General features: G+C 42.7%; 1 protein-coding gene across 2 annotated transcripts in view; it reads right to left on the bottom strand.

The window, feature by feature from the left end:
- Positions 1-19,755, bottom strand: part of BPGM (bisphosphoglycerate mutase) — a 30,343-nt gene extending 10,588 nt beyond the window's left edge. Inside the window, exons 1-2 of one of the 2 annotated variants that reach the window (XM_061165839.1) lie at positions 19,634-19,755; positions 7,422-8,083 (exon numbers count right to left, since the gene is read on the bottom strand). In XM_061165839.1, the coding sequence (XP_061021822.1) occupies positions 7,422-8,022 (601 nt within the window). In that variant the 5' untranslated portion in view covers positions 8,023-8,083; positions 19,634-19,755. Of the gene's footprint in view, positions 1-7,421; positions 8,084-18,287; positions 18,444-19,633 lie in introns of those variants that run through there. The other variant, XM_061165840.1, reaches the window with a different exon arrangement.
- Positions 19,756-23,148: the final 3,393 nt, after the last annotated feature.

Below are 23,148 nucleotides of genomic sequence, written 5' to 3'. Positions count from 1 at the left end.
AATAGATCAAGGGAAGGGCTACTTTTCAGGAAAAAAACTAAAACAGCTCAGGTGGTAAGTATCCTGTGGACAGAGGAGCCTGGTGGGCTGCCGTCTATGGGGTCGCACAGAGTCAGACACGACTGAAGTGACTTAGCACCAGCAGCAGGGTAGAATCATAGCACCAAATATTTGAGAAGCAAAATAACATCTTAGGAACTTTCTCCATTGTCCGGGTATACAGAATCTAGAGCAGATGAGTAACACGTGTATACTCTATGCCAAACGATCTTAAGGCCCTTGGAGACTTCAGGGCAGACCGATTTCCCAATTAGTTCCGTGGCTGGCTTATCATTCTTTCCAATCCAAAGTTACAATAAGGTATTTCTATAAGACAGTATGCTGTCATTGATTCTGTCAGTTACCGTATTCTGCCCAACAGAAGGTAAGATGCTTTAAGCATGTCAAACAACTTAAGAACAGTATGGGGGGAAATTGCCCATTTCCTTGAAAGATCCTGTTTGTAGGGGAGAATTTTACATAAACATATCTAGAAAACAGGACTAGGAATCAGATCAGTCTACAGCAACATTCATTTTTACCTTTGTGACCAATGCAAAGAATTTAGCAACTTGTGTACTTATAGGGAATATGGAATCTGGTCACACCCATTTCAAAGATTCATTCTTAATACAGATGAATAACCTTTATAATAAGATGACCATATAATTTATCATCCAAACTGGGGCACTTTAGAAAGTGAAAGGAGATGCTGTGAGTAACTGTACTAGGGTAACAGACATTAACCAAAAACAGGGGGATGTACAGTAACATAAATCCACAGTAAAAATAAATTAGCAATTAAGATGGCAAATTTTATGGTCTTTTTAAAAAAATATCTTCATTGTTGCGTGAGGGCTTTCTCTTGTTGCAGCAAGTGGGACCTACTCTCTCGTTTTGGTGCACACGCCTCTCATTGCGGTGGCTTCTCTTGTTGGCAGAGCACAGGCGTTAGGCACATGGGCTCAGCAGTTGGGTGCATGGGCTTAGATGCCTCCACCACATGTGGAATCTTCCTGGGCCAGGGATTGAACCCATGTCCCCTCCACTGGCAGGCAGATTCTTAACCACTGGACCGCCAGGGAAGTCCTTTACATTTTTTTAACACAATAAACACATATACACACAAATAAATTGGCCAATCATCTTTTTATATTAGAAAAATCTTGTACTTTCCCCCTTAAAGTAAGGGTGTGTGTGCTCCTTGCTCAGTCATGTCCGAGACTCTGCAATCCCATGGACTGTAGACCACCAGATTCCTCTGCCTATGGAGTTTTCCAGGCAAGAATACTGGAGTGGGTTGCCACTTTCTACTTTAGGGAATGTCCCTGACTCACAGATTGAAGCCTCGTCTCCTGTATCTCCTGCATTGGCAGGCGAATTCTTTACCACTGTGCCCCTTGGGAAGTCCTTAAAGTAAGCGAGAGTCACTTAATTTTTGGAATCTTGGAAAGTCAGTACCTGGATCCAATTTGTTGCTGCTCAGTGGCTCAGTTGTGTCCGACTCTGTGACCCCACAGACTGCAGCATACCAGGCTTCCCTGTCCTGCACCACCTCCCGAAGCCTGCTCAAACTGATGTCCACTGAGTCGGGGATGCCATCCAACCACCTCGTCCTCTGTCATCCCCTTCTCCTCCTGCCTTCTATCTTTACCAGCATCAATATATTTTCCAAATTCAATAGAATGTTTCTTTTAGATTGAGAATTTATCAAGTACCACATGAAAATTAGGTTTCCTAACTTTCCAAGAAGATCCACCAGCAATGCAGGAGACCCTGGTTAGATCTCTGGGTTGGGAAGAGCCCTTGGAGAAAAGAATGTCTACCCACTCCAGTATTCTTGCCTGGAGAATTCCATGGACAAAGGAGCCTGGCAAACTATAGTCCATGGGGCCACAAAGAGTTGGACATGACTGAAGCGACTAACATAATAACACATGTAGCCTTCACACATGGACTCTTGAAGGTTAATGACATATAAGATAACTAATTTTGGTATTCCTATTCCAGTGAGTATATACATCTACAATAAAGTTTTTAAAGGGCTGTGATCTCACTAAATTATCAGAAATGACATGGAAGAAATAAACACTTTCCTCTGATCTTTAAAAAGTGACTTATGCTTAATTCTTGGAGCTGTGGCATAGAATACTTGGAACTTATTTTTCAACATACACTGTAAGAGAAATTTTAGTAGAGGGAATTGGCATTTAGAGGATTCCTAAAACAACAGATAACAAATAATTTATGATGTGATCCTAAAATCTAGTCCAGTCTATTTCCAGCACATGAAGTCATTTTCTTCCATGTTAGGCATGGAAGTTACTACAGGGAATCTTAACAACAGCAAAGAACCTTGGTGAATCTTAACAACAGTACCACCAGGGGGTACTATAGACCAAAAGGGAACAAAGTTGCCCTCCTCCCAAGGATGGGGGAGCCAAGATCACAAACCACTCTTAAGACTTCCTCTGGTTCATGCCAATGTATGGCAAAAACCACCACAACAATGTAAAGGAATTAGACTCCAATTAAAATAAATAATTAAAAAGATTTTTAAAAGACTTCCTATGGACAAACTGCAATTTTCACTCATTCGTTTCCCAGCTATTGGCTTGTGCCTAAGGGTATATTCTGGTTTTTCTGCCAATTTTTCCCCCTCTGAATGTCTGCCACACTTCCTGGTTACCAACCCTACCATTTCTACCTTCTCTGTCTCCCTCCCATATACCTCACTTCTCTTCTCCTGCAGACACCTGCCAGCCTTATACCTTTCTCTACACATACCTTCTACTCTTTGTATAACTGACCTCTTTGAGCATGAACACTGCTATTTTAAATCAGTTATTCCCCAAATGAAAACATTTTCTATACAGCCTGTTTACAGTGACAGGGATAGGAGTTATAATTTAAGGTCGCTCCTACATCATTAATCTCTGAAAGGTAATTTAGTTCCATACACTCCAAATGAAAGGAAGAAAGACCTTCACAAGAAAAGTTAAATGAAGCCTAAGAACAAACGCCCACTCATTTCTCAGTCAGTCAGTGTCTGCCACTCAGTCGTGTCTGACTCTTTCGTGACCCCATGGACTGTCGCCCACCAGGCTCCTCTGTCCATGGGGATTCTCCAGGTAAGCACACTGGAGTGGATTGCCATTCCCTTCTCCAGGGGATCTTCCCAACCCAGGGATCAAACCCAAGTCTCTTGCATTGCAGGCAGATTGTTTACCATCTGAGCCACCAGGGAAGCCTCAGTAATGCTTATAAATCCATTTCTGCCCCCGTGGTCAAAGCTGTGTTTAATTTTTTTATTTATTCTATACTCCACATCCATGCATATCTCCTTTGTTACCGGTCACTTCCATGTATCTGTCCCCAAACTACTGCTTTCCAGGGCTATATCAAATCCTCTCATTTTTAAATCTCATTGATTAAATTATTTTGTAGTTTTAGTAATTCACATACCATACCACATACAACTGACCCATTTAATGTATACAATGGCTTTTAGTATATTCAGAGTTGTGCAAACATCACCACAATCAGTTTTAGAACATCTTCACCGCCCCAATAAGAAACCCTGCATGTATCAGCAGTCACTCCTCACTCCACCCTCTTCCCCTCCAACTCAGTCCCAGGAGACAAACAATCTATTTTGTGTCTATATAGGTTTGCTCATCCTGGAGATTTTATACCAATACAATCCTACAATATGTGATCCTTTGTGATTGGCTTCTTTCATGTAATAATGATATCAAAGCTCATCCACATTATAGCATGTTCACTAATTATTTTTTAATGCTAAATACTATTTAATTGTATGGACATACTACATATTTCATCTGTCCAGTCACCCATTGATGGGCATTTGGGTTGCCTCTATATTTTGTCTTTTATGAATAATGCTGCTTTGAAAGTTTGTGTACAAGTTTTTGTTTGGACATATGTTTTCATTTCTCTTAGGTATTGTTATGAACTTAACTGTATTTCCCCCCCAAAAAATATGTTGAAGGTAAACTCCAGCACCTCAGAATGTGATCTCACTTGGAAATGAGTTTTTATAGAGGCAATAATGTTAAAATGAGGTCACTGGGTTAGGCTCCAGTCCAATATTTTGGGTGTCCTTATAAACAGGAAAATTTGGACAAGATGCAGAGACACACAGGGAGAAACCCAAGTGAAGACGGAGGGTTGTACTGATGCATCTACAAACCAAGGAATGTTAACGGGTTTCTGGCAAACACCAGAAACTACAAGAGGCAAGACAGGATTCTCTCCTACAGCCATCAGGGGGAGCAGGACCCCGCCAATACTTTGATTTAGGACTTCCAGCTCCTGGGACTGTGAGACAATTATCTGTTTTTCTGAGCCACCCAGTTAGGGGTCCTTTGCTACAGACACCCTAGGAAATGAATACAGGAATGCATCTGGGGTAGAACTGTTGGGTCACTGTTTCACCATAAAGGAACTGCCAGATTGTTTTCTCAAAAAGCTGTATCATTTGGTTGTTTTCAACAAATTATTAGTGATTTCAAAACCTCCCTCAAATACAGTCAGCTCTTCTATGTATTACCTTGCCCTTGAAGAGTAATTCTCTCTCCAACCCCACCAAGATGGCAATCCTCCTCACCACCATTTATTAAGCCTTCCTGTATTTTTCAAAAAAAGAACAATAACAGATGGTTAAATTACCAATGCACTAATAGAAAGGGGTATTAGAGTAAGCTATGGTTGGGGCTGTAGAATAATCTAAGCGCTCTAAACCTGAAGACAGGCAAAGAGTAAATAGTACCAGACAGCAGGAAATTGTCTTCATTTTTTTTAAAATTTTTATTTATTTATTTATTTTTTAGGAAATTGTCTTTAAAAGGAGGATTTCTGAGCTGAGATGGGGAAGAGAAGAGGATCCATAAGGAGATAATGGCATTTTCCTGAAGGAAGGGAATCTGGCCACAGAGAGATCTAAATCCATCTCTGGAAAAAAGGAATTAGTCTGGGGAGAAGAGAATACATCTTCTGGCAGAAACTTTGAAATTCTGAATTTCAGTTTGTTGTTCTCCTGAGAGGAGCCTCAACTCTTCTTCAAACAATAAAGTACTATAATAAACCCAGTAATGATGAAGTTATATATACATATTTAATCAAATATCTGACTATTCTGAACAAGGAAGAATAAAACCCTTTATACAGTTGAGTAAATAAGATACACACGCATACCCACACATAAACAGATCAAGCACCATGCCTGGCCAATAAAGTTTTTAACAGCTAATAAAGTCTATAGATTTCAGATCTCTGCATAAGGAATGGATGTCAGGTTTATGAGTAATGACTTGGCTCTTGGCCATGGTATAAAAATTAGAGGGGGAAAAAAACACATGCTAAAAGGTTTATATTAAAATCTCATAAAGATCACTTCATTTTGTTAACAATAACCTATTTCATTTATTTCATGTGCAAGGTCAACCTTTTCATTTTTCACAGCCTCGTATAGAAAAGCAAAGCAGAATGAAAAGGGAATGTTGGAGAAATGCATTCTAATGCCAGTGAGCTAACTGCTGACAGTGATGAGAGACAGGAAAACACCAGCAGAGCCCATCACACAAAATGCACAACCATCTGGGATTATCTGGGAAATGAACATGTCAAGGCTGTATATTGCCACCCTGCTTATTTAACTTATATGCAGAGTACATCATGCAAAAAAATGCTGGGCTGGATGAAGCACAAGCTGGAATCAAGAACACAGGGAGAAATATTAATAATCTCAGATATGCAGATGACACCACCTTTATGGCAGAAAGCAAAGAGGAACTAAAGAGCCTCTTGATGATCGTGAAAGAGCAAAGTGAAAAGGCTGGCTTAAAACTCAACATTCATACAACTAAGATCATGGCATCTGGTCCCATCACTTCATGGAAAATAGATAGGGAAACAATGGAAATAGCGACAGACTTTATTTTCTTGGACTCCATAATCACTGCAAATGGTGACTACAGTCATGAAATTAAAAGATGCTTGCTCCTTGGAAGAAAAGCTATGACAAATCTAGACAGTGTATTAAAAAGCAGAGACATTGCCAACAAAGGTTCGTATAGTCAAAGCTATGGTTTTTCCCGTAGTCATGTATGGATGAGAGTTGGACCATACAGAAGGCTGAGCACCAAAAAATTGATGCTTTCAAACTGTGGTGTTGGAGAAGACTCTCAAGAGTCTCTTGGACTGCAAGAAGATCAATCCAGCCAATCCTAAAGGAGATCAGTCCTGAATATTCATTGGAAGGATTGATGCTGAAGCTCCAATACTTTGGTCACCTGATGTGAAGAGCTAACTCATTAGAAAAGATCCTGATGCTGGGGAAGATTGAAGGCAGGAGGAGAAGGGGAGAACAGAGGACAAGATGGTTGGATGGCATCACCAACTTGATGGACCTGAGTTTGAACAAGCTCCAGGAGATGGTGAAAGACAGGGAAGCCTGGCGTGCTGCAGTCCACGGGGTAGCAAAGAATCGGACTCGACTGAACAACAACTGGGATTATTTAGTGAAGGGTGAAAGGAGAGAAAAAACCCCTGAAGGGGTCACAGTGCAATCATGGTGCCCCAAACTGGTGAGCTCGAGTCTTCCAAAGAGTTCGTGTTGCTTAAAGAGATAGGTAACAACAGTACTTTCTAGAACACAACATCAAGGAATTAAAATTAAAGTTACTGATTATCTCTAATAAGCCATCCTTTTCTTTTCCTTCTCCTGAACTTTCTCCCAGTCGATGACTAAATCTGGTCTGGAAAGAGAAGACTGGAACAAAACAATTATCCAGGAAACCTAGGTCTGAAAATACAGCAATGGTTGTTTAAAGCTGGAAGAACATGAGCAAGACTAAAATCTATATAATTTTACTTATCGTGAAACACTTAACAAACAACAACAACAAAAATGTACCTTGCACACCATTTCTACAGAAACCTCTTCTCTCCCCAGCCTCCTCTTACCTGGTTACAACAAAAGCCACATAATCTTCTAAATCAGTGGTTCTCAAGCACTTGGAGAAGCCCAAGCAGCAGTATCGGCATCATCTGAAAATTCTTTGGAAAAGCAAATTATGGAGCCACACCCCGGGCCTACAGGCTCCAAGAGTGGGGCCAGAAACCAGGGGTGGTCCAAGTGCTCCCTCCCTTCAGGTGATTCTGATGCTTGCTGAAGTTAGAGCAAATAATACAAATGTAAAAGACCCAGGATTTCTGATGCAACAAAACAATCCTTAAACGATTGAAGTGACAAAAGGTGATAGGGAACGAAAGTCTATAATGTAAACTGTGCATTATTAGTTTAGAAACCATGTTCTTTCTAGACTAAGACCCGGTTAGTAATAGCGTGAAGATGGTACCTTCCAGATATTTCAGGAGTGCCCGGCAGCTATTTCCATGAGCAGATATCAGAATGGTTTTACCACGTAATACTTCAGGAGCAATCCTTTCGTTCCAATAGGGAAGGAGTCTCTCCAGAACATCCTTTAAGCTCTCGGATCGTGGCAGCTGATCCAAAGGCACATCACACACTTTATATCTCCGGTCGTTGTAGATTTCGTGGTAGTAAGGATGGGACTCATCGATGGGAGGAGGGGTCACATTGTAGCTCCTTCTCCACAGCCTCACCTGCTCCTCGCCGTGATTCAATGCCATCTGCTCCCTGTTGAGACTGATCAAGGCTCCGTAGTGACGCTCGTTGAGACGCCAGGAGCTCTCCACGGGAACCCACTCCTGCCCTAGCTCTTCCAGGATCAGCCAGGCTGTGTGGATGGACCGGTTCAGGATGGATGTGAACACGAGATCAAACTCAACGTTTAGTGCTTTGAGTTGCTTCCCACAGTTCCGCGCTTCCTCCAGGCCGTCACTGTTGAGTTTCTGATCCACCCAGCTACAGAAGCGGTTCTCTTTATTCCAAGCACCCTCTCCATGTCTCAACATGATCAGTTTGTACTTGGCCATATTGATGGCTGAGCTTTCCTAGGGCTTTCCAAAGGGTTGGTGTTCAGTGACAACAATATATCTACATGGAGAAGAAACAAGAAGTATAAAAGTTATATGTTTCATTCAACTGACTACCTGGGAGTGGAAGCACAACTTTCCAACAGTCAGTTTCTAAAATACACTGGAATGATTCCTTGAACCATTTTGACATCAGGCATCCAGCAATACACACTATGGCACATATGGGCAAAGTCTATAGACAATTACAGGGAACCTAGTTAGCTGGCTTAATTTTCTGATAGTTAGATAGTATATGTTAATTGTATGACGTAAAACAACAGAACACTTAATTCTAATGGCATGCTACAAGTCCACCAGATAAAAAGGCAGTTCCTGCTTACAGAAGAGAGGATTTAATAGAATGAGTTGTACGTGTCTAAAATGATGACTTGTAGCTGGGAACTCCCAGCTTTGAGAAGCTGACTCAAGACTGAAGGAACACCCTTCTCATTCTGTTTTCCCTCTGGTGAAGAAAGAAATATTTACAGTCTCATCTTATTACAGAAGTTATTAAACATGCTAATTCTATAAACCACCACATTCACCTGGTATGTAAACCACCAAATGGAGACAACTGGCTCTTTAATGCCATAGTCTACACCACACACACAAGAAAATCTAAGTTTCAATATTTAAACAATAGTAAGATGATTTCAATCAACCTTAGCATCCAATACGGTAGTCACTTAAATAATCTCTCACCTGACTCAAGATGACAGTTTTTGGCAGAAATAAATCTGGATGCAAAACAAGCTATCAAATTAAGCAGCTGAGAGATGCTGCCTGTAGAACGAGATTACCAGGAGCAGGTGGTCTGCAGGAGTGAGAGGAAGCACACAGGTAAGGAGGCCACATCTCCTCCTCTCAACCCTTCAGCTTTCCTATACATGCCAGCCACATCGCAGAGGAAGACTCTAGTAAGCTGGGACAGGCAACCCTGGAGTGTTCCTGAACCCCCTAAATGAAGCTGCTAGAGCAGAAATCTGGGCCCACTCTGTCCCCTGGAGAAAATCTGCAGCCTGGCTGTACCAGCCTGCCTCACTGGCCTTTTGATGGGCACATCCACACTGACAAATGCTACTCGGTTTACGTGCCCAGCACTTTCCACACCAGGGGGTACAGATTATACAAACATCAGGGCCTGGTCTTCTGCCATTCTTGGCAACTTCCATGAACTGGAGATACTCTGTCCCACTTAAACTGTGATTCGCCCACAGTTCTATAATAATCAGTGATGAAGTTAATTGGAATCTGGATCTAATTTCTTCCTTTCCTTAGTTAATCCCGAGAGATTCTCAAGGGGGGGGGGGGGTGGGGGCAGTCTTTACAACAAAGCTTCCGATTTCAGAGGGCCAAGAGCGGACCTGAGGGAGGAAGCAGATGGAAATGATCTGCAAGTGGTTGAAAGGTGACAGCAGTTAGGTTTATGACCTTCCCTTCACATTGGGCATCAATGAAGTCTGACCTTTATTTAGTGAATGTGCAACAGGGAAGCATCAGGTTACTGGAAGAGCCTGGGCTCAGGACGCAGGTGAAGGTACCTTGCAGAGTTGAGGCTTTCCAGAGGGAGAAAGATGCCTCTCCCCTCAACCCAGATGGGCAGCGAGGGGCAGAAAACTGAAAATGGGATGAAAGGCAGCTAGGCAGTGTTTGGCTAGGTGATTACTGATGCCTGGAAGCGGAGTACTCATGAAATGAATGAAGCTCAAGCTTTAGGGCCCCTCACTTGAACAAACTCCTTCTAAGGCACTGGGAGAGACCAAATAATGAATTCACATGGATGAGAATGTGTATGTGTGTTTAATCAGCAAAATAAAGACACTTGGGTATTGATTTTTTTGAAGAGCCCACCCCAATTCCACTAAGTGCTAGAAGCTTCAGGCCCATCAAAACCTGGATTCCTGCCCATGCAACATTCACTGCTCTGCTTCTGGTGGTGGAGGGGGATGGAGAAAAGAGAAGCTGTCGATTGTTCTCTACCTCAGCCCTTACTGTGTCTTGTCAAGCAAGAAGCTCGTTATAGCAAAGAAGCTATTTTTCACTTCAAATGAAGAAGGTGTGATGCACAAATATTATAGGCAGATGCACCTCTCCATCATCTTTTGATGATGAACTATCCTGAGCGGGGGGAAAAATGTAGCAATAACATCACGAACACTCAGGTACCTATCACGAAGCTTTACAGTATTTTAATCAGTTCTACTTGTTTACTTTAAGAAATAAGACAATTTCTGTTTCTTCCCTCTCAAAATAAATACCCTGGAGCAGAGAAAATAGTGCTACAGCCACAAAGACTCTACAAATACACCAGCCCCTTATTATGGTGCACAGAGGGCAAACACAGGATAAGATAGCAAATTGGAGCATCTACTTCAGGTCAACAAAGTCCCTTCCCTCTCTCCTCCTTGCTATCAACTGACCTTTGCCATTTAATTAATGGCTGAATATTTACAAAGGAGCTGTTGAGGTTTATAGCTTGCATCTTTATGATTCAGTCTCCGTAGGAGCTGGTATGCCAAGTGTTTACCAACAAATACAACACTGCTGTCAGTTTCATTTAAAGTTTCAGGCAGGGGCTGCAGATCCGTGTGGGGCTGCATGAGTGGTGGGAACATTGCTGAACTGCAGAGAACATAGGTGCTTCTCTGATGGATGCAACTCATGCACTTTGAAACACGGATGGAGCATCTATATAATCTAGTCTCACTGAGCTAAGGTTACCATTCTAGAACTTTTCTGGAGAACAAAGAGAAGCTGCAAGCTGCTGGAAACAAGACTGGAGAGAATGCAAGACTCAGACCAGAAAGAACTTGTGGATTCTGTTTTGTTCTTGAGAGTAACAAAAATGTCTTTTTTTTCTTTTTGTAATGTGATCAGTTCAGCTTAAAAGTTCATAGGAAAAATGAAAGGAGTAGCTACTACTTAGCTCCAGCCCATTTCTCTGTGAGACTGAGGAACTGAGATCCTCAATTTTCCAATCTTCAAAAGAACTGGAAATGTGAATTCCATGTGATATCTGATATAACTACTAGCAACTAACTAGAATACATTTTAAAAAACATGAGCTAAACAAGACCTGTCTGAGAGTAGCTTGAGTCTGCTAGTGTATGACCCGTGACTTAAAGGGGACGCTCCTCCAGGTCACAGGTGAATGGGAAGCCCCACCCCCACCTCCTGGAGCTGGCCAGAGCCCAGGCCTCCAGGCTCTAACCCTGGCCCTTTCTCCGTGGTTGCCCAGCGCACTCTTCCAAAGGACAGACCCGCTAATCCCCAGATATGCCGGGCTTCCTTGTCCCTGACCCTCCCTTCACCAAACCTTTGCCAGTGCCTTGCAGAGTCCCAGATCTGTAATCAAACTCCTACTCAACTTTGGACTCTTCTGGAATGTTTCCTCTAGCTCTCAACACTGACCAAGCTGAAAATGAACTGAGCACAAAACTATTCCCAGGTGTCTGCTCTTCCCTTTAGCAGGGGTATTTGTGCCTCATATCCTGGGGTGGGGGCAGTTGATGGTGAGGGTCCTGCTCCCTCCCTCTTGATGGTACCGCCTGAACGAATGCCTCCACCCCCACCATCTTTTGGGCAGGAGCAGGGAGCTTTGATTCTGAGAGTCCTGCAACATTCAGCCCTAGTTCTCTTACCCTCATGCATTAGCTACAAACTTCCTGAAAACTGAGTACCCTGTTTAAAACCCTCAAATTACTTCCTGTTGATCTTAGGACAAAACTCAAAATCCTTAATGTGACCAGTAAGGCTTTGGTTTTTTTTTATTTCCTTGAACATACCATGTTCTTTCTGGCCTCAGGAACTCTGCACACTCTGTATCCTACACAGAACCCTTGCCCATCATCACCTCCCCTCCAACTGCCACTTCAATCCCACTCTGCTTTTTGGACCCACTAGTCATCAGCTGTGTCCAATCAAAATGTAATGCAAGCCACATATAATTGGCTTTTTAAAATTGGTAATTTTAAACTTTCTAAAAGTCATATTAAGCAGAAAAAAGTGGGTGAAATTTTAATAATTCATTTTATTTAACCCTTTAGTTTCAAAGGATTATCATTCTAACATATGATCTATATAAAATAATTAATGAGGTATTTTCTTTTTTTCTTAGTCTTTGAAACCTGATCTGCATTTTATACTTAAAAGCACAACTCACTTTGAACTAGCCAAGTTTCAAGGGCTCCATAGCCACCCATGACCAGTGGTTACTATATTGAATGGTGTGACTATAGAGCTTAGTTTAAATGTTATTTCCTCTAGGCTGGTGGTTTCTCAAACTTTAATGTGCATTGGAATCACCAAGAGAACTGTTTCAGATTACTGGGCCCATTTCCACAGCCTGAATGAGTAGGTCTGGGGTGGGCATGAGACTATATTTCTAACAAGATTCCAGGTGATGCTGATGCTGCGGGTTTGAGGACAATGCTTTCAGACTTCTGGGTATGCCCTTCTTTCTCACCCATTGAAAGTGATGAGGTGCCTTCCCACAGCCCCCTGCTTTATGACATTGGGTGCAGTTGTGATGGGTCACTGTGACAGATCACTTGTTCCCTGTCTGTGTGCCCTGTAAACTGCATTAGAGCTGATGACTCACTGCCTACATCTGGAACCCAGCATGACTCTTGACACATACTAGGTACTTAGTAGGTGTGTTGACTGAATCAAAGACAAGCAAAAATGATTAGACTGTGCTAATAAGGCTAAGCATGGTGCAATGAGTATTCAGAATCGTGTCCAATTCTTTGCGACCCCATGGACTGTAGGCTGCCAGGCTCCTCTCCGCATGGAATTTTCCCAGTAAGAATATTGGAGGGCATTGCCATTTCCTACTCCAGAGGATCTTCCCAGCCCAGGGATTGAACCCACATCTCTGACATCTCCTGCATTGGCAGGTGGATTCTTTATCACTATGCCAGCTGGGAAGTCCAATAGTTTTAGTGGTAACTGCCAAAGCATAGAACAGTCAGCTGGGGACATCTCTGGCAATCCAGCGGTTAAGACTCCACCCTTCTACTGCAGGCAGTGTGGGTTCCATCCCTGGTTGGAACTAAGATCTCACATGTCACACGATATGGCCAAAAAAACAAATCAACAGTCAGTTGGCAGGTCCAAGATGTTAGGAAGTTTTAACTCAAGAATTCCAATGTATTTGATGGCAAAGGCAGAGCCAAGAACAATCATCCATCATATTTTTGTATCTGTTACAGTTTAGTGTGTTCCTAAATGGCCTTAACAATGTGCACAGAGAAAAGAGAGATTGATTTGTTCAAAAACACAGAGGCAGTAAATGAAACTGGACCTGTTGTCCAGGCCCTGTGCCTCTGACACCTATGCTCTTTCTACCTCACCATGGAAGACTTGCGAGTCTGGGTGTGAGCATCTAGGCTCATTTGGCTTCGCTTCACAGGAGCATCTCCAGTCACAGCTTGTCTTCCCAACCCAGGCAGACATTTCATGAGCTGCTCACAAACAAAGTGAGTATAAAGGAGGGCTCGGGGTGTGACTGCTCATGAGAACCTCCAGGCACAACGTCGAATCAGGCGACAGACACTCCCGGCTTAGAAAGAGGGGCCATGACAAGAATTAAAAACTATTCTTTTTAAAAATCAAGCTTTGGGCGGGGGGAGGTGTGTGCTGCTTTTGGTAAAGCTTACCATGCTGGAGTTGATTTTTAAGGGTCCTCATTTATCCTCTCAGCAAGGGTTATTGGCACTTGAATTAAGCGCTGATTTTAGTCAATGATTTACTTCATACCCCCGAGGGGCCACACAGGTCACTGAGTGACCACACTTCAGGGTGCCTTCCTTTTTAAAATATGATGTGGCTCAAAGAAAAAAAAAAATACTAAGCAAACATATCTTTTACATGACTCTGCATCTCCTCTTCCTGCCCCTTCCTCTTGGCTGTTTTTCCCTCCTTCTGGCCATTATTTTTTTTTAGTCGTCTGACACCTACCTTGTACCTTGCCCACTCTACTGAAACAGTCTCTCAAAAGACTGCTGATTAATCACTTCTTAGTAAGCGGAGACCATCTTCACTCAGGACTCCCACTGGTTTGATCCCTCTGAAGCTGAGCACTTCCATCAGGGGAAGAAAAATTCTTCTAAGACTTCAGGACTGCATTTCTCCCACCTCTTCTATTGTTACGTCCTGGTGCTGCCTACCTGTTGGCAACAGTACTAGGATGGTGAAGCATGTATCATAGCATAGCTTCCCGGCCCAGGGATCGAACATGGGTCTCCTGCACTGCAGGCAGATTCCTTACCATCTGAGCCACCAGGGAAGCCTGTAAGACTCCACGGCCGCTACCTTTCTTGGAGTGCTCATCGTGTGCTTGGGACGATTCGTATTCTCAACCACTATTCTATGGACAGGTTACTACAATTACTCCTATTTTACAGATGCAGAAACTCAGAAGAGGCTAACTTGCCCAAGAGGACAGAGACTGGCAGAGCAGGAGTTCAGTATCAGGCCAGCCTGGACCCTAAAGCCTATACATATGCCCTGACCCACTCTGCTCCACTACCATATGGGCACCCAAGGCTCTGTCTTCCTACCCTGGAAACCCCACTTTTCTCACGACTTTAATTATATTAAAATGGATGATGTATCCATTGACAGCCCCAGATACTCATCAGTCTGCCCAGTCTGGTCAAACAACTCATTCTTCAAACATGTGCTGCAAATCTCATTTGAACACGGCACATAGCTAGGCCTGGGAGGAACAGAGAATCAAACATGAATGATGCCTCCAAGGGACTAATGGGGGAAAAGGGACGGGTGTGTATCATGACAGCAGAAAGTAATCCACAGCACGAGAAAGCACTTGATGTATAAGAGAGATAGAAAAGGAGGGTTTTTTTTTTGTTTGTTTTTTTGAATAATGCTTCGTGGACATGGCACTATTTAAGCTGGATTTGAAAAGATGTTTAAGATTTATAGAAAAAAGAAAAGGAATTCTGGTCTAAGGGAACAGTGAGTAGAATTAAGGGAATGGGTATTTATGGAGAACCATTCAAACTGGTTTGCCTAGAACAGTCTTGCTTTAGACCTGTTTCCCCAACATAATTATTATAGGGCCCCTTTCACACTTGAAGGTCCCATCTGGAAAATTATATGATCATCCTGTACTAAGTATAGGGTATAATAAGGAAGAAGGAGGACACTAGTCTAGAAAGATAAGGCTGAATAGTGGCCCTGAAAGGACATTGTGCCAAAGAACATAGGTTCTTCTGCAAGTACTGGGACATCATTAAAGCTCTAATACTCTGTATTTTAGGAGGATCAGGCAGTACTTACAAGTAAGGGAAATGGATGTGAATACTTGTGAATCTTTTGCAACTATTCTGGTAACATTTAATGAAGACCTGGGGCAGCATAATTGCTGTTGAAATGGGATGAAGGCAATGATGTGAGAGACATTCAGCTTAGCTGGAGGCAAAAAAAAGGCGGGGGGGGGGGGGCAACTTTTTCTGTACAAGGTCCAAGAGTAAATATTTTAGGCTTTGTGGGTGATATGGTCTCTCTTAAAATTACTCAATTCTGCCACTGTAGCTGAAAGCAATCATAAACAATGCATATACGAACAAATAAGGCTATGTTCCAATAAACATATTGGAACATTTTGTCTTTTACATATGGATAAAGAAATGAGAATTTCATATAATTTCCATGCACATGAAATATTGTTATTCTTTGACTTATTTCAACCATTAAGAAAATGTAAAAGTCATTCATAGCTTGTGGGCTGGAAAGACAGTAGGCCAGAAGGTCTTAGCTTCCTAAACCCTGGTCTAGCTGAGATTACTCAGATCTACTAATCACATCAGCATTTTGAACATTTAAGCATCCTGTCATAGGATAATCCCAACATTATTGAAATCACCTGATTTTATTCTTGGCCAGCACTGCAAGTACTTTGAATAATGGAATCCCATTCGTAACTGTTTTTAATGCTTCATATAAGACAATATTGAGCACATTTAAATCAGTCTGAGTAGTTTATTTTGCTTCATCAAATTACTTAATAATGGGTTCAAGATAGAACAATAGGGAAAATATTATTCATCTTGTTAACCAACTTCAAAAATATAATCTGTCATTTTGACATGCTTTACTTTTATTAGACATCTTTATAAATTGTCACAGTGCTTCACACTTCAGGTGAGTACATACCTGGCAACTCATGAACAGGTGGGGAAAATTATAGGATAAAGTCCAGTCTCAGCTTGTTTTCTGTTTCCAAAAATTGAGTAAGAAATGTGATCAATGATAGAATGTTGAAGCAATATAAAATAAGGGATGCAGAGCCAGAGAGTTCCTTTAATCCAAAGCTTTCTCTTCAATAATAAATATTCAAATGCTACCCTAGACCATTTGAGTGTTTCTATGTTTGCACCACTTGGAGGTCTAAATCCTCACTATGCAGCTTTGAATGACTCTCAACCCCCACTGCATTAGGGATCTAGCTCTACAGAAGATAGACTGGCTAGACTTGAGGATAGGAAAAAGAGAGGTTAACCAAGTTTCTGATAAATTAAAAAGGAACAGTTCTTAAGGGAAATGACATCTGGAGTTCAGTTCCTAAGATTCTCCCAGCCCAGCTCAATATGAAAACACGCCTGTATCCAAAAGTACCTCCCATTCCTCATCTATTACTTTTCCGAAAGCATGATGGTAATTTTTCCATTTGTATTTGCATTATAAGAACAACTATTTTACTAGGAGCAAACTCTATTACTTGTAGGTGTTTTCCAGACACTATTACCCTGTCATTCTCCAACTTTATACCTTCTAACAGCCCTGACTGACCCCATGTTCCAGAGGTAACAAACCATAGCAGGTAGACCCTTACTCACAGGGAAGTGTCCAGCAATGAGACGTGTGTGCATGGGGCATGTGGCCTGTTCCAGCTCGCATGGCATCACTCATGTGCGGAATACCCACTCAAGATGTCTCCTTCCTATCTCTGGTTACTTATTCCCCTACAGTAATAGCATTTGTGTCAAAACAAACCATTTCCACCAAATCCCAAATGTATGGGACTTTAGTCCCAGCTCTGCTACTTAATGACAGTGTCATCTTGACTATTTAAGTTATCTGCTGCACCTCAGGTTCCTTGTCCATAAAGATGAGGATAATGAAATTACTGTTTCTCAAGGGGCTATGAGGAATACTAAATGAGATGATGGTGGAGCACCCTACCGAAGAATGCAAGGTATTCTGGGTTGAATGGCGCAGAGTTTGACTAACACATGAAGACTGATACAGACCTCAGACCCTTGAAAGTGATCCTACCTTGCTGATGGTATGAGCAGAAACAAAAGCTGGGGATAAAATAAAATGAGGGTGGGGGTAAGGAGAAAAGGTTAAATTAGATAGGGTAAGGAGAAATGCAATCAAATGCTGTATGTGTTTCAGGGCAGGGGTGTTGATGGTAAGATACAGTCCTAGAAGCATACCAAATACTAAGTGATATTCTATAATTCACATGCTTTGGTGAAGTGGCTAACATTTATTTTACATTTTATAGACTATGTTTTTATCATATTTGTGGCCACGTTTCAGTTAAAGAGTTTTGTTATTCAGTGATACTTTTAGTCCTATTTCCCCATACAAATATCCCTTCATACCAGATTTCATTCCAAGGATGTTCAAGTGACCCATCATCAGTTCAGACACTGGCATGTCCTCTGTGCTCTAGGCACAAGACAAAGATGAAGGTGTGGCTGAATTTAGATGTCATTACTTAAATTAAATTACTTAATTTAAAATGAAATGTGCCACGTAATTTCAACCAACCATAGAAGGCAAAAGAGGAAGAGAGACTGAAAGATCTACCCAGACACCAACAGCAGCTGTCTTTGAGTAGTGGAATAAAGGATGACATTTTCTGCCATGTTTTACTTCTGTACAGTGTTCATTCTGGACAATGACCAAATGTTCTACAATGATCCACTTGGTTTGGTTTAAATATGGACACAAAAGAACCAGGTACGACCCTTGTAGCTGGGAGCTTTCGTTTGCTAACAGACTGGTTAGGAATTTACTGTAATGAGATTTTGCTGATGTACTTGTGGTGGAAAATGTTTAAGAATCTTTAGTTTAAAACAGACTTTGAACACAGGCATGGACCTCAGAAATAATCTAATGCAACATTCACTTTTTAAAGAGGCAGAAGTTAAGAGTTAGAGAGTTGAAATGATTTAAGATTATACCTGGTAGCTCAGTTGGTAAAGAATATGCCTGCAACGCAGAAGAATGTGGTTTGATTCCTGGGTCAGGAAATCCCCTGGAGAAGGGATAGGCTACCCACTCCAGTATTCTTGGGCTTCCCTTGTGGCTCAGCTGGTACAGAATCCCCCTGCAATGTGGGAGACCTGGGTTCGATCCTTGGGTTGAGAAGATGCCCTGGAGAAGGGAAAGGCTACTCACTCCAGTATTCTGGCCTGGAGAATTCCATGGACTGTATGGTCCATGGGGGTGCAAAGAGTCAGACATGACTGAGTGACTTTCACTTCACTGAGATCACACAACTTCAAGACTAAAACCAGGTGTCTTGACTGCCAACTCAGAGCTCCTTCCACAACACCATCTGATTGAATTATGCTTCTCTAAACCCCACCACAATTGAGTATTGCATCTGTGGTATGTGAAGTGCATAGGAATACAAGGATGGAACAAACCTAGTCCCCTGGCCTCAGGGGAGACAGTTTTAAAAGACAAAATGCCATGTGTTCTGCTTTCATTATAGAAAACCCTAGAAACTACTGGTGAAAGATTGCATCTGATTTTTTCCCCCCAAAGTGGGCAGTTAACATTCTGGTACTACTTACAAGCCATTAAGCCTCCATAATTTGGGAGGCAGTAAGGTAATGAGAGTTATACTAAGTCAGTCAACAAACAATTACTCCTCAAAACTCAACTGTGAATTTCACTTCCATTCGCATTTCTACTCTCTTTCTCCAGTAACATGGCCCTCATCCCTTGGAAAGAAGAAGAAATACACTTGCTTTTTCATTTGTAGTGGTTCAAAGAACCTGTGATTTAGTTCCAGATTTGAACCCTCCATGAAACCACTGCAGATATTTACCTTTCTCCTTTCATGACGTTCAGGTTTTTTCTATCTGCTGAGCCTTCAAGGGCCAAGTCTGCCATCGCCCTCAATATAGCGCCAAGGCCCTGAGAACATAGGGAAGCGCCCTTTCAGGGGGAGTCCTACGAAGGACTGACACCCGGTACCTGAGACGTCCAGGGAAGTGGAGTTATCACTCCCTTCGACTCCCTGTTTATTCTTGCCGTCAAGACACCACTACCAACGCGGGGTCCTCCTTTCCGTCAGCAGACTAAACAGGCTTATTCTGAGAAAGGGACAGCTGAGCGGGACCTAGGGGATAAGTGAGGGTCGGAGCTTGAGGGGTGGGCGTGCGAGTGCCAGGCTCCCACCACAGACTGAACCTGGGGAGGAAAGAAACTGGCCCTCCAGCGCGCCGAAATAAACCACCACATCACTGACAAATGCAAAACCTTCGCGACAGCACTATTAACAAGAGCAGCCACTCACCTGCCAAAAGGCCACCAGTAGCAGCCGCTCCTCGGAACCGCCGAGCAGCCACGGTCCCCCAGGACTCATCACTGCGGCCGGCATCGACTCTCTTTTCTAGCCCTGGAGCCAGAAGGGGCAGGTCCTAGGGCTCTGATTATTGGAGAGTCGAGTTGTCAATCATTCACACCCCCGCCCTACTCCCAGGAACAGGTCAAGGTCTTTTCCGGTTTTCAAATCCCCTGAGTAGAAAGTGAGGCTCTGATTGGCTCTCTGAGGAGACGAGCACACCTCCGGACCAGTGAAGAGCTAGCTCTGACGCTAGTGGGCGGGCCTGTTCCGGCGGGGACGTAGAAAAACAAAACACGGCGCGTCGCCTGGGCAATAGGTAAGCCTCAGGAGCTCTTCGGCGGTTGAGGTGCTTGAAAGCGCTTTCGCGTCGAAAAGGAACTATCTGCCAACGTAGAGAAGTGTCGACGGAATCTTGAAGTGATGAGGTGATGCCTATCTTTACTCATGGGAAACTGCAGCTTGGGGATGAAGGTGGGCACTCCTCGCGGAGTGAGGAGTGAAAGCTCCTGCTTTCCTGGTGTTTTAAATCCTAAACGGTGATTAAAGTAAAAGCCTTTAAAGTGCCCGACTTATGAGCAGTAACTGGCCCTCACTCTCTCCTAATACTTTTATAGGTTCCCCTTAGGCACTCAGGGGCTTCCCTTGTGGCTCAGCTGGTAAAGAATCCGCCTGCAATGCAGGAGACCTGGGTTCCATCCCTGGGTTGGGACGATACCCTGGAGAGGGGAATGGCAACCCACTCCAGTATTCTGGCCTGGAGAATTCCATGGACAGTCCATAGGGTCTCAAAGAGTCGGACACAACTGAGCGACTATCACTTTCACTTAGGCAGTCCTCTTATGCTATTTTGGTTGGAGGAAGAAAAATGTTTCCTGGAAGGCACTGAAAGCCTAGAGGACAGATAAAGGGAGTGTGGAGTGAAATGAGAATTATAAATTTGGAGGCCACAATTACTGAACAAGAGGAACCTATAAAGATACCCGAAGCATAGCATAGGGCCCTGTAAACTTCTAAGTAGGCTTGAACCACCACACAAGCCTTTGAAGCATTACTGTCAGAGCTCTTTGGTGGGCAAGAAAGATAGTAAGGATTGGTGTGTTTGCCTGACCACATGGGAAATTTCCCTTCCCGTATTTCTGAAAGCTGTCCTTCCTAGTGTTTAGTGTCTTCTTTTTGAGTTTTTCCTATTTCATCCTCATAACAAGTCCAGTAGATATCTGACAGGCAACCAGATCCTCAGAATAATTAAACATACATTTGAAAAGGTAATTTCCACATTTTAAACTCTGTGATCCACTGTATTGAATTAAGACCTAAGCATTTGTAGTTAGTTCTATTATCTTATTTATCCTCAGAGTAATAGTTTCTCCTAGGATCTCAAAGAACAGATTCATCCCTACTTCTGGAAGATCACAAATCCAAGGCTTGACAAATCCCAGCAAGGGGTTGATACCATCCAAGGATAGTTGAATTCAGCTTGTATTTGTCATTAACTAGAGGTCAGGTCTGAGCAACTGGAGAAGGCGACTTCCAGTCTGGACTCCCAAGAATGCAGCTTCCAAATCCTATACTTTTACCCACTTCCTCTTCCTTTTCTCCACACCAGGTGAGGACAAAGTGAGGGGAAACTTTCCTACAGGTTGACATCAAAGCTCTCTACCTAGAGTGCCCACTATCCATACCCTGGAGAATAAAGACAGCCATTCACAAATATCCGTCTTATAGCATTTGACATTTAGGGATACTTACTCTGGACTTAAGGTCTATTTACTGTTGTTATGGATACCTGTGGAATGCTAGCTTGTCACACAGAATATTAACAACATCAAACATCACCTGCCTTTTAGAATCTCATTGTACAGGTGAGTAATCTGAAGATTAAAAGGTTTATTCAGAATTACTTAGCTAGGTGAGGGCAGAGCCTAGACAAGGATCTGCAAGTGCATGCTCAGTCCAACACGACTTTTCTCAACTCCGTGGACTATAGCCCGCCAGGCTCCTCTGTCCAGGGGATTTTCTGGGCAAGGATACTGGAGTGACAAGGATCCAAGGTTGCTAATCATGATTCTTGGAAAATGCTTCCTCTTCTGTTGCCTCTCCCTCTCTCCTAACACACACACACACAAAGCAATTTAAAAAAAAAAATCAAGATTACTAAGTTTAAAATTTGCCAAGATCACTAATTTGAAAATTTGGGGCTTCCCTGGTTACTCAGTGGTAAAGAACCCACTTGCCAACGCAGAAGATGTGAGTTCGATCCCTGGGTTGGGAAGATCTCCTAGAGAAGGAAATGGCAACCTACTTCAGTATTCTTCCTGGGAAATCCCATGCACCAAGGAGCCTGGTAGGCTACAGTCCATGAGGTTGCAAAACAGTCGGACACAGCTTAGCAACTAAACAACAAAAATTTTGAAAATTTACTTCCATTAAGACCAGTCATGAGCATTTACTTCTGATATAACAAATAGTATAGATAGTCGGAGAAGGCAATGGCACCCCACTCCAGTACTCTTGCCTGGAAAATCCCATGGACGGAGGAGCCTGGTAGGTTTCGGTCCATGGGGTTGCTAAGAGTCGGACACAACTGAACGACTTCACTTTCACTCTTCACTTTCATGCATTGGAGAAGGAAATGGCAACCCACTCCAGTGTTCTTGCCTGGAGAATCCCAGGGACGGGGGAGCCTGGTGGGCTGCCGTCTATGGGGTCGCACAGAGTCGGACACGACTGAAGTGACTTAGCAGCAGCGGCTGCAGCGTAGTATGCAAATAGCTCAATGTCCCAGTTCACTACTTCAAACAATGTTTGGTGTTGTCCCAAATAAGAAATGAAAATGCACTAAATTATTATAGCCATGTTGTCTTTCTTTCTGTTATGTGAGTATATCAAAAAGTAAATATTAGCACATATAGTACTTTAAGAATTAGTAGCAGAGTGTCTTATTCAGGACCTGAATAAAATACAGTTTTATGATAGCCTACACACTGGGCCAAAATAACTTCACCACTATGTGAATGGAGCCACTACCTTTTACAGGTAGGGTTGAGCTGGTGCACCAATCATTCAAGAACCTAAGCTCTTCTGCCTTGGCTCTCTCCTTTCTACCAGCAAGCTTTAAAGTAGCTGGTCCTATATCCTCTGTACAGGATTATCTCCTTAGCAATCTTACCACCATGATCTGGTTGTTTGCTGGTCTCCCACTACACACTGCCTTCTTCAAGGTCAGATTAAAATCTGCTTCTCATCATCTGGGGTAACATACCCAAAATGTTTGGCTTCACCATTGACCCATTCAGTACACGACTCTTCTACTGAAGCCAAAAACTGGAAATGGCCTTTGAGATCAGCCACGAAGAACCTCAGAAAGGCCTTTGAAGCCATCTGTCCCTTCCATTTCTCAAGTTAAATCATAGAATGCTCATCTCACAGAGTAGTGCAAAGAATGATGGAGGCCATTTTGAAAC

This window comes from Dama dama, chromosome 18 (genome assembly GCF_033118175.1).
Source record: "Dama dama isolate Ldn47 chromosome 18, ASM3311817v1, whole genome shotgun sequence".
In the NCBI taxonomy this organism is placed as follows: Eukaryota; Metazoa; Chordata; class Mammalia; order Artiodactyla; family Cervidae; genus Dama; species Dama dama.
The sequence above is the reverse complement of the archived record's forward strand: the minus strand, read 5'-3'. Positions and strand labels throughout refer to the sequence as shown.